At 31.5% G+C, this 13,142-nt stretch overlaps 1 protein-coding gene across 13 annotated transcripts in view; it reads right to left on the bottom strand.

Annotated features, from left to right (window-relative positions):
• Window positions 1-13,142, bottom strand: part of LOC123677093 (fat-like cadherin-related tumor suppressor homolog) — a 439,236-nt gene that overhangs the window by 38,072 nt on the left and 388,022 nt on the right. For 12 of the 13 annotated variants that reach the window (XM_045613559.1, XM_045613562.1, XM_045613564.1 and 9 more), the window contains one exon: window positions 10,872-10,976. The exons of the other annotated variant lie outside the window; for it this stretch is intronic. In XM_045613559.1, coding sequence (XP_045469515.1) covers window positions 10,872-10,976 — 105 coding nt within the window. The remainder of the gene's footprint in view (window positions 1-10,871; window positions 10,977-13,142) is intronic. 13 annotated transcript variants of the gene reach the window in all.

Genomic DNA, 13,142 nt, shown 5'->3' with positions numbered 1-13,142 from the left:
GTTAAAAGAGTCAAAAGACTGAATATTCAATTTTCATTTAAAATGATAAAAAATAATCATTTATTTTATATTTCCTATGTTAATTTTCATGAAATAGCTTGTGATCTAGTGAATTACATCTAGATGCAATCTCAAAAATGTAATACTAGCCAAAATTCCTAATAAAATTGTAAATAATGGATAGGGATAGGATATCGAATGATAAATCAGGGATTCCAAAGTAATTAATGTCTCAAACATACAAAAATGTATATATTTCATTAGATTATAGTATAATTTAAAAATATGTAGTAGATTTTAGGAGTTATAGATAGAAATCTTTGAATATTAGGCCAAAGAAAGTGAATATTAGAAAAATTTCCAAATTGTATATAGAATATTTGAAAATTTTGTAACTTCGAATCGACCGAATGCAATATATGTGGTACCAAAAGATGCGGAAAAAAATGAAGAAATTAATTAGATCAAGATTGAAGAAGGAAAACTTACCTCAAAAGAGAAAATTGCGAAAGCATCATATTTGGAAAATTTTTTGACATCCAAGGCAATCTTGATTTCAAGAAAAAATTGAAAATCTATATAAAGCCCAGCCGAATGACAGCTAATCAGTCAGTAAAAAACCATTGTTGAGAGCACGTCACCTGACTCAAGAAATTTACCTGAAATAATTGATAAACGAAAGAATTTATTTACGAAAATTTGCAAGATATTAAAATTGTTAAATACGTACCTGAAAATCATTGTGAGAAGAAGTGGAAAATTATTTAATCAATTTCAAGAAGAAATTTCCCTGGATTCAAGCAAGTTGAAGCAATATCAAATGGAAAATGGATTCAAAACAATGCAACTGAATTAATACGAATTAAGGTTATAATCCATTCGAGGTTAGGAGCATAGAAGACGATACAATACCATAACATAGAACACTGATGAGGTCGATGAAGTTTTAAATACGTAAATATAAGATTAGATTAATATAAATTTAGTTATTAGATAAGAATTTCTTTATAGTTAGTGAATTTCGAAAATATTAATTAAATTAAAAAAAAATATATAATTGAATTTGAATGAACCCTCCTGAGATATATATAGTCGGCGCAAAATTATAAAAGATATAGTATCAAATTTAGTTATTGGATCGAATCAATTTAAATCAAATCAACAACAACATAATCTCAACTTGAATATATATACGATCCATAACAAATGTCGCCCAACGCGTGGCTTATATTAATTCAATTACAGCATTATTATATTAATTCAATTACAGCATTCTTATATTAATTCAATTACAGCATTATTTAAAAAAAAAAAAAAAAAATTCAAATTAATACATAATTGTTGGAATCATATCATTGATTATATATAAAAAAAAATGGAAACAAGAAGTAAAACGAAAATTGGAGAAAAAGGGGATGAAGAAGATAATGCAAGAGGAAATATGGAAATAGATGAAGAAAACAGAAAAGAATTGAATTTCTTGGATATAATGACTGCAATAAAAAATTTAGAAGAAAATATGAGTAAAAAATTTGAAGATCAGTCGAAAAAATTGGAAGATCAGTCAAAAATATTGGATAAAAATTTTAAAGAAATTAAGGAAGAAATGAAAATTAATTTGGCAGATAAGATAATTGAAATGGAAAAGAATCTTGGGAATGTATTAATGATTTGCAAGGAAAGGTTATATACCAAAAGAAATAAAGTACAAAAGGAATCTTCAGCTGAATTAGATACAGAAAGTAAAATATATGAAGAGAATTTGGAGATTTGTGAAACTGAAGTTCACAATCTAACAGAAGGAAATCTGAGTATTATACAGAATGATATGGAAAAACAAAATGAGCAAGTAGAAAACAATAAGCTTGAGATGTATAAAATTGCAAGAATTCAAAATGAGAAGTCGAATGAAAAATTGAAAATTTTAGGAGAGATCAACATGAATTTCAATGAAAAATTGATAAATCAGTATACAGCACCTTTAATAGAATTTTCAGAAAATAAAAACAAGATTGACCAAAATATATATGAGCTAGGAAATCCACAAAATTCAATAGAAGACAAATATTATGAAAATAAAGAGATAATTCTGAATTATAACAGTATAAGGGATACTCAAGCAAAACCATCAGAACGATACATTCAAGAAGTAGTGAAATATTCAAGAAAACTTGTCAATGGAGAACAAAACCAATGGGATATACAATTAAACAGAGTGGAATTTTTATTGAATACAATGCATAATGCAATTAATGAAGAAACAAATTTATATTCAATGAAACAAGAAAGAAATTGTTACAGAACAAGTCATATAAATAATGAAGACATCATGAAGAAGGTAAAAGTAAGATTGAAAAAGAATAGAAAAAGATACAGAAAGAAAATGGAGAGAATGAATAGAAGGAAATATGTGAAGTTTAAAAAAAAAAAGAGATTTGGTTATTGTACGATCCCACATGGTAACAGACAAGCGGAATAAGATTTGTGCGAAATTAAAAACTCCATTCGAGGGACCATATATAATAGATAATGAGAATGGTTTGAACAGTTATGTATTAAAAGAATTAGAAACAGAAAGAATAAGAGGAATTTTTCATATTAATGATTTATATGAATTCATCCAGACAACGAATGAAAGTTAATTTAAATTTCAATCAAATTTCAGAATTTTGGAGAAATTTTAATATTTTAAATTTTATATTGAAAATAAAAAATTTCAAATATTAAATTTGGGGAATTGTTATGGAATGGTATTATCAACTTATAAAATCAATGAGAATACATTACCAGACTCTATCCTTCGGAAACTACAGCAAATTCATCAAATAGATAATAAATTTTAACTTGATATGATCCAATAATTTTAAAGAAAAGTAGAGTAACTTTATTCATTTATTCCATTCATTTGCACATTATAAAAGTAGCATAAATCCAATATTTCTAAAGTACTATATCAATATTCATTCAAAACATCTCAGGATCTGAAACAAAATGAAAATATCAATAAAATTCAAGTTCAATTTGATAAAATCAACAAAAGATATTCAATTCAAGTATCAGGAACCATTTATATATCATGTAAATAATGTTAAAAGAGTCAAAAGACTGAATATTCAATTTTCATTTAAAATGATAAAAAATAATCATTTATTTTATATTTCCTATGTTAATTTTCATGAAATAGCTTGTGATCTAGTGAATTACATCTAGATGCAATCTCAAAAATGTAATACTAGCCAAAATTCCTAATAAAATTGTAAATAATGGATAGGGATAGGATATCGAATGATAAATCAGGGATTCCAAAGTAATTAATGTCTCAAACATACAAAAATGTATATATTTCATTAGATTATAGTATAATTTAAAAATATGTAGTAGATTTTAGGAGTTATAGATAGAAATCTTTGAATATTAGGCCAAAGAAAGTGAATATTAGAAAAATTTCCAAATTGTATATAGAATATTTGAAAATTTTGTAACTTCGAATCGACCGAATGCAATATATGTGGTACCAAAAGATGCGGAAAAAAATGAAGAAATTAATTAGATCAAGATTGAAGAAGGAAAACTTACCTCAAAAGAGAAAATTGCGAAAGCATCATATTTGGAAAATTTTTTGACATCCAAGGCAATCTTGATTTCAAGAAAAAATTGAAAATCTATATAAAGCCCAGCCGAATGACAGCTAATCAGTCAGTAAAAAACCATTGTTGAGAGCACGTCACCTGACTCAAGAAATTTACCTGAAATAATTGATAAACGAAAGAATTTATTTACGAAAATTTGCAAGATATTAAAATTGTTAAATACGTACCTGAAAATCATTGTGAGAAGAAGTGGAAAATTATTTAATCAATTTCAAGAAGAAATTTCCCTGGATTCAAGCAAGTTGAAGCAATATCAAATGGAAAATGGATTCAAAACAATGCAACTGAATTAATACGAATTAAGGTTATAATCCATTCGAGGTTAGGAGCATAGAAGACGATACAATACCATAACATAGAACACTGATGAGGTCGATGAAGTTTTAAATACGTAAATATAAGATTAGATTAATATAAATTTAGTTATTAGATAAGAATTTCTTTATAGTTAGTGAATTTCGAAAATATTAATTAAATTAAAAAAAAATATATAATTGAATTTGAATGAACCCTCCTGAGATATATATAGTCGGCGCAAAATTATAAAAGATATAGTATCAAATTTAGTTATTGGATCGAATCAATTTAAATCAAATCAACAACAACATAATCTCAACTTGAATATATATACGATCCATAACAATATATATATATAATGGCAATGATGTTCATCAGTAAGATCAAGGCAATCATGGAAAGAAACATGCTTCAGAAATGTTTACGATTTGTGAAATTGTTTTATCAAAATCAGTGTCCATTTGTAAATACTCAGAGAAATTCAAGAGAGTTCATAGACGACCTCATTGAATTCATCGACTCTCTATTTGTAGACGAATTGGAAAGTGGTATCAAGTATTACTCTGTACTTTGAAGTGGTACTCTCGTATTGAAAAGAACATTCATTTTGACATTTGCCTACAATACAAGGAATAGGAAGTCGATTAACTGAATAATGACGTCCATGATTTCTTCCTGAAATGCTTATACACAAATGAGCATTGAATTTCAATTTGTAGCATTACTAATAGACAATGAGTATGATGAAAATAGTGGGAAACATTATATTTGGAGAAGAGAGAGCAATTCATAAGGACGATTGAAAAGGGCTCTCGTTATGCCACTGTTGATTGTAAATGATATAATGTCAAAACTGACGGTTAATGCCTTATATAATCTTTTCATGCATGAGTTCATTTCACAGAGTAATAAACATAGATAGAGGGAGTATACGCAATTTTTACATGTCCTAACATTGTTAGATTAAGTTGTCGGATTGTGATATATTTTCAAATCCACAATTTTACTATATCCTTATGAATATGTATTATATTGCATGAATGAATTATTTGAGTGATTCCCGATTAAATATGCAAATTTGAATATTTGGAATCCGATATTTACCTTATGGTCAAATTCAAAATAACCAGAATATATATTATTTTCTGTATCTATCTGCTGAAATCCAAGGTTTTGCAACTTTTGCTCTCCTAGTCTCACCGGTTGTTTCACGTTATTTGAAGCGCTTGAAATTTGTTTTATGAATTTCTGATATATTTAGGTATTTATTCAATATAATTTGAATTAATATGAAACGTTGATTCAATATAGAACATTAGCAGTGTGTAGAAACTCGAGAATTGAGTGAAATATCGTATCTTTGATATGTTTTAATTTCCGCTTCATGTCAAATTTTATAGTTCATGTCGGGGACATAATTTGCGTACTGAGAATAACATATGCTCCCTCTATCTATGTTTATTACTCTAAGGGTCATTCCAGTCTATAACAAACACTTGTGATGTTCAAAGGAAGATGAGATCGCCTGAAATAAAAATCTAATTCATTCCAATCAATTCCCAGAGAGACGCTGTAGCATTAAACAATGACAGAGGAAGGAGAGAATCGAGACAATGTCGGGACCCAGAAAATGAGTCCTGAGTCGGATTCAACAACCCCAGCCCCCCCTTCCAAGCTTCACCTCGAAATTTCGCCTAGTGTGGGAAAATTAGAATATGGCGGGAAGGCCTTCTTCCTGGGAATTATTCCTTCTGGGAAGACATAAATCTAGCAACAATCGATATTCCATCTTCTCCGCCAGGAAGACATACATCTCAGTTCGAAACCTATAACAATGGGAGCTGCCTAATAAATTCACGTCCTGTCCGATGCACTCCGAATGTATGTAGATTGCTGAATTCTATTAAATTATGGAAATTCGGATTTATAATCACCCACCGGGGTTACGTACAAACAGACCTGGGTCAATTCCGATGCAATTTCCATTGAAAATATGTACCACTAGCAGAATTATTATTGATGTAATTCGACATATGATCAAATTTGCATAAAAAAAACCGGAGGTCGCAAAGCGATAGTTTCAGGCATTCTGGAGTTGAGGCCGAAAGAAGATATTCTTCAACTGATGCACTGAAAAACCATATTGTGTTTTTAGGTTCTTACAGAAACAGAAATCCCATCAAATTTGTATGAAAAAACCAGAAGGTCGCAAAGCGATAGCTTCAGGAGTTCAGTGGTGGGATTCTGTAACGGCAAAGCGAAGCGAAAACGTGACGAAACGACAGTTTTGCTCGGTTCGGTATTCTGTAAAGGGATTCGGCAATAGTCGTGTTTGCCGAAGCAAAGAACGACCTCATGACGATAACGAAACATTTTAGGGTTCGTTGTCATTACGAAAAGTCCGACGACGTTTTTGATTGGTTTACTTTTATCACGTGACCAAGTCTTAAGCGTCATATTATGACACTTGAATGATTTCGATTTCGAGGTTATAATTTTGAATGTTTTGCTTCACAATATCACAATTCTTAATATTAAGTTTGAAATTCATTCTATTAATTATTGAAGAATTGCAAATCAACTGCACATTAATTGAGTGATATCGTTTTCTGTTCAAAAAAGAATGCTCTTCTTCTGATGGCTTCAAGATTTTTATGTGTGTACAGTCGATTGCTCCAATTATTCCTGGTATTCCACATTTTTCAAAAAATTTCCCTTTATTTTGGGTCTTCTCAGAATCATTAGGGAATTTAATTCTTCCTTGGAATACATGGTTAATCAATTTAGTCACTTCACTAACACAACGACTGACCATGGATTGACATACTGCTAGCAAATATTCTTGTCCAATACCGCGTTGGTAATTTCCACTGGCAAAAAATATCAAGAGTTATCAATATTCGCTGTTCAAATGGCGTTCTCGTGTTCCTCCAATAATTATCCATAAATGGTTTCAATTCATCGAATAGAACGTGAACTAAATGTTTCGACAAACGGAAAACGTCTATGAATCTCTCATCCGTTAAGTTAAATGGATCACTTCTACCTCGAAGAAATCTATTCTCCTCTCTTGTAAGAGTTAGACGAACTCTTCTTGAGATTTCCTCGTCGATGATCAGAATCATTGAAAACATGATGAATATTTCTTTATATCTATACACACTATTAGTTGACTCCCCGAACTTATTTTGTAGTATGGGTAGGTTTTGTAACTGGAATAAGAATGAAGGTTTTAAATTATAATCCATTGAACGAGGTTCCATTTCGAATTTCTTCCAGTGCTCAAATAAGACTTTTTGTAATACTCAATATTTGCATTCAGGTGCTGTATTCAATTAGCTAATTCATTCTTAATGATAAACTAAACAGTTTAAAATGGTATGAAACCCTTTGTTAAGTAACTTCCAATGAGAGTCATAAATCAAAATATAATTTCTGACAATACTCAAGTTAAATACTGTGGATTATTCAAAGGACATTACAGCTAGAGTCCATAAAAGGGACTCTTATCTCATTGCTCTTATTAGAGATTATCTCAGGTACCTCATATGTCAAAACCTGCAGAATCCTACAGTAGCTTAAATATCTACTTATTTGCAACGTTGCCAATGTTCCTTCGTGTAAAGTCGGTAAGCTCCGACAACGAAACTAAAAGCGTAAAGATAACGAAACGATAAAGAAAAAGACGCTTACAGAATACCGCATTCGCTTCGCTTAGCTTCGCTTCGTAACGTTATCGCTTTCGTTTGCTATGATAACGAAAGTTACAGAATCCTACCCCTGGAGTTATGGCCGAAAGAAGACACAATTTGGTTTTTCGGTGCATCAGTTGAATAATATACTTTTTCGGCCATAACTCCAGAACGCCTGAAGCTATCGCTTTGCGACCTTTTGGTTTTTCCATACAAATTTGATTGGATTTCTGTTTCTATCAGAACTTAAAAAAAAATTTGGGTTTTCAGTGCATCAGTTGAAGAATATCTTCTTTCGGCCTCCACTTCAGAACGGCTGAAACTATCGCTTTGCGACCTTCTGGTGTTTTCATGCAAATTTGATGGAACTTCTATTTCTGTTAAGAGAATCCTATCATTACATTTGAAATTTCGGAATAAAATGAACAAAACAATGAACTTCTGACTTAGCGCTCCCTATCGAAAGCAGCAAAAATAAATTTATCATGAGTATATTTTGTCCTCAATCGACAAGATATTATCTTTCAGACGAGATCTAATTTGCTCAAAAATGTTGAGCCAAACTGAAGTTACAGGCATTTCAATCAGTCAGATCCCTTCCCTAACTCTTATTTGATGTCGTAAAATTGAAAGTGACAATTCAAAAAGATAGAGAATTTTTCAAGAATCACAGTGATCATATTTTTTCTTCAACATTATATGAAACATTTTCGAGTAAAATTCATTTTTCTACTCGACGATAGCTATAACGCTCCCTAGCGGTAGAGGTATGAACTTCAAAACAATTTCCAGTGTGTTTTCTTGTACACTTTAGTGGTAAAAATTTTTACCGCAAGTTTCTACGATGAGTGGATCCTGAGATATAGCCGCTTACCTCGCTTATTTGCCCAGCCTGTAGATTGCTGAATTCTATTAAATTATGGAAATTCGGATTTATAATCACCCAACGGGGTTACGTACAAACAGACCTGGGTCAATTCCGATGCAATTTCCATTGAAAATATGTGCCAGTCGCAGAATTATTATTAATGTAATTCGACATATGCGTCAGATTTACAGAATTATTTTGGCTGGGAAAACATGCCCATATTTTGTTCTGAATAATGCGTCAAAACGATAAGGCCAGAGGGTTGTACTATTATACCACAGGAATAAACATATAATCGTGATAGTTCGCCATTTATTATGTCGTAAATTATATATAGCAGGTGTTCTGAAATTACTACGCAACATCGGGGGTTATTGCGATGCAATTTTTTTGCATGGAAACACTTGATAGATGATTGGTCGTTTGGGACGTAGTTACAGCAATTTCTAATCAAAATCTCAGTGATAGAGCTGATAATAAAAATTTAAACAGCTCCTTCTGGGTGTCAGTTATTTTCTCTTTCAAAAAGGAATGGATTCCATGGCGGAAAAAAGTATGGTTAAAGATGAATTACAACCGAAAAAAAATTTCTTGCTAGAAAAGTTCGCAAATGAGATCTACTACGTCATCATTCAACATTCTTAATGACAATATTTTTTTCTATAATTGTTTCAATGTCAGTTTATTTTTTCCGTTTGGTTTGATATAACCTCATCATATAGACAATTCTGTTCTAACTGAAGAATATATCCCTATAATACCAAAAAAAAAGGCCCGAGTGACAAATTACATGATTTTACAGGCAAATTGACGTCAATTTGTGATAATCACCTATCAGAACATTCAATTCCTAAAACACTGAATTATAGATCAGGTCTTTATCTAGATATGCTGGATATGTGGTTGAACAATTGACATATGTCCAGATTTTCTCGATAAGTTTAGATATCGTCAACTATCGCATTGACGTCAATTTGTGACCACCTATCAGAACATTCGATTCCTAAAACACTGAATTATATAACAGGGCTTCATCTATACATATATGCTAGATATAAATAATGATAAATGAAACAACCGAGTGGTTGAACAATTTAAATATGTCCAGATTTTCTCGATAAGTTTAGATATCGCCAACTATCGCATGTTGTGCAGATGAAGTTGTGAAATTTTGGAGGAATTTATAGAATCTCACTACAATTATTATTTTTCGTTGGCCGATCATCTGAGAATTGAATGATTGATATCTCGAATGATCTTTGAACTAGAAGAATCCCTCTACAAGTCATATACGAAGATGTTAAAATATTTTCAATGTAGTACAACATTTTCTCACTTGAATTGAAATATCTTAAATTTTTCGATTTGAATCACTCAAAAATCTCGAAAAGGAAAGTTCCCATAATCATCAAGAAATTTTTATTGACCGATTGTCTCAATAATTATAGTTTGAAACTTAAAACAGTTATGATTTATGAAGGTCTCGTATGTGAGTGTCTTTTTCAATAAATAATAATAATTCGGTACGTGCTGGCCCATTAATATACTGGTTCATACCGTAATAGAACCTACTTGATATGAGACTCGTTTTTTGTTTCGCTTGGCGCGTGTATAGAATTCCAAGCTTTTATTTGAATACGTGTATCTTCGACAGAAACCAAGATATCAAGGTGAAATAAAAACTGAAAGATGTCAGAAAGAATGGTCCTCGTAATAAACTGAGTGTAAACTCTACAAATTTCCTGAACTGTTCCACAGTGCTGTATAAATAAGCTATCAACATTTTTGGAAATTTTTTCTGGTGTTTTTTTTTTAATACCAAAGAGTTAATCTTCAATTGGGCGTAGAAACAATTGAAATCGATGAAAAATTAAAACGTTCTTGGAGAACGAACTTCAGCAAAATTTTAGGTTTTTTTGCCGGTGAGAGAAGTAATGAAAACTTTGTGAAAACCGTCATAAAAAGTCATTACCTCTATTACGGATCAGAGACAATTGAGATTATAATACATTCATGTCCAGAACAAATAGTCGCCACGAGATTCCATGCACAAAATTCGAAAAATCGATACAACAATAAATATTACCATTCGGAAACGAATTCATATCAACAGTTCGACCAAACCAAAAAAAAAAAAAATTCCGATATTTCACATGCCACACTATCTAATCCCATCGGCCTAAAATTCGTAGCACATGCAGCGATGGGAGCATGCAATTTCATCCCTATTCAACAAAATAAAAAGGATAAAAACCCCGTGCAAGAGCAAACCAAAATGAAAAACCATGCAGTAAGTCAAACAATGAAAATGGTTAATTACTGATTCGAGCAAAAGAATGGATGCGGAATAAAGGAAAGTCTTACCCGCGTTATGCGCTCTAAACCCGCCAGATCAGCAGGGCCGAACGTTTCCCACAAATCGTCGTCGTTGGCGAAATCTGCACCCTCAAACTCGTCTGCACCATCGTTCTGCATCGATAACAGAATGTTCAATGAAGGAATGAAGGATCGAATGACGGTTTGATTTTGCCTGGGCTCTATCCGAGCCCGACAAGAATGGAAAATTTGAGATACTATGTGAGGTCGGCAATGCCATCGGGAAATCGCCCACATATTTTCTTTGTTTTTCCGTAGAGGAAAATGAGGAACGTATTTATGTTTCATTCTAACGTGTCTCTTTCTTATTGAAACGTATTTCTTTTCTATTCTAGAGTTACCAACCTATTTTCTTTGTTTTCCACAAAGGAAAATGAGGAACGTATTTCTTTTTTATTCTCACGTATTTCATTTTTATACTTACGTATTTCTTTTTTATTCTTACGTATTTCTTTTTAATTCTTACGTATTTCTTTTTAATTCTTACGTATTTCTTTTTTAGTCTTACGTATTTCATTTTTATTCTAACGTCTTTCTTTTTAATTTTTACGTATTTCGTTGTAATTAATATTTTTTCAATTTTTACGTATTGCTTTTGGATTCTGAGGTTGTAAATCGATAAAAAGCAATAATGAACAAGAGCTTAAGAACTCCGGACTCAACGTCAGTGCTTTCTCAATTTCTCTTTTAAGCTTTTCAATTTTGTATGATTCTTGAAAAAGAGACAATTTACAATTGTTATAATGGCTACACTATGAATTATTTTTTTGACATTTCTTTTGTCATTTGTGTTCAGTAGGTTATGCCATTCAATTATGAAAAAAAAAACACTGTTCAACAACGTTTAGAAACGGAAAGAAATTGTTTCATTAGAATCAGAGTTCCTTTGTGAATACTAAGAGATATTTGAGAAGAATTCACGGACGGTCAATATAGTTCATCGATTTACCATTCATCGTATTGTAGACAAATTTGGAAGTAGTACCAGTGGTACGGTCCTGCACTTAATGCTGGTGCACTTGTATCGTTTGAAGAAATTCACTTCCAAATTTGTATAGAATACGATTGATTTTGAGTCGATTAAATGAATCTTACGTTTATGTATTCTTCTTAATTTCCCAAATGAGCAGGAATTTTGATAAAACGAGTAAACCATTTTTAAACATCGTTGAAGCGTTTATCGTTCCACGATCAATTTGCAAAACCTACGAAACACAAATTACATAAGAAATATCCTCAAATATTACAAAGTATTGGAATTATAACCATTATTAATTGTATCAATTCTATTGGAAAACCTTATATTTACAAAAAAAAATTGCAACACAATCAGATCTTTATCTCGGAAATATTGGGAATTCTTTTTCACTATTCTTCTTGAAATTTCGATGTTTACGATGATAAGATCAAGCTGCAAATTCTCACGAAGCTTGAAGTTGTCATTTTGAATCAACACCCATAATCTCAAGTGTGTCAGTTTTGTGGCCACAGAAATATTGGGTAATTGTAAATCATACTCCCTATTCAGATTTTACCCATTACAGAACATTTGGAATCTGAATATACCCTGAAAATTTCAGGTTCCTTGTCCTTGCCATTTGAGAGTTAAAGTATTTACGGATTAATCATCAGTGAGCTGAACCTTATCGTTCAAGACCATTCCTGAGTCAAAATTATAGCCATCAGAAAATAGCGTTTAAGATTAAATAAAGCGCACTTCTCAAATCCAAATTACATTCACCATTCTCTACAGCACTACCTCCTGAAAGTTCACAAGCCGGTACTGCATAGAAGCAATATCATATAAATATTAGATAATCCTTAAACATCAATCACCAACCATTATTTTCAATCGGCCGGTAACTTCAATAGTGTCGAAATTCACCCGAAGTTTCCCAACATATGCATAACTTCAGGACCATGATCTGCACAGGGCTGTAACAAGTTTCACCCCGTTTATTCTCTAACTGAACAAACAAGTTGAACATCTGTTGTTCCCAGTAAATCCTTTTGTTGGCCAGCATCGACCGCATTGTTTGTTAGAGTGCTAGTTAATAAATAGAAACACGAAGTAATAATGCAGTTGTTCGTTGGTAACAAAATTATATTAGTTTGCCCAGAGAAAACTTGTAAATCTGAATACATTACGTGATGTTGAGGATGTTTGAATGTTTTGCTCGAGACAATCGAGAAAGAATCAAGTTATAATTAGATACGAGCTTTGTTTTGTATCGATGAGTTGATGACTGCGAAGTCAGA

The sequence above is a fragment of the Harmonia axyridis genome, chromosome 3 (assembly GCF_914767665.1).
Source record: "Harmonia axyridis chromosome 3, icHarAxyr1.1, whole genome shotgun sequence".
NCBI classification, from domain to species: domain Eukaryota; kingdom Metazoa; phylum Arthropoda; class Insecta; order Coleoptera; family Coccinellidae; genus Harmonia; species Harmonia axyridis.
Note: the sequence above shows the minus strand (reverse complement) of the source record. Positions and strands in the feature narration are given on the sequence as shown.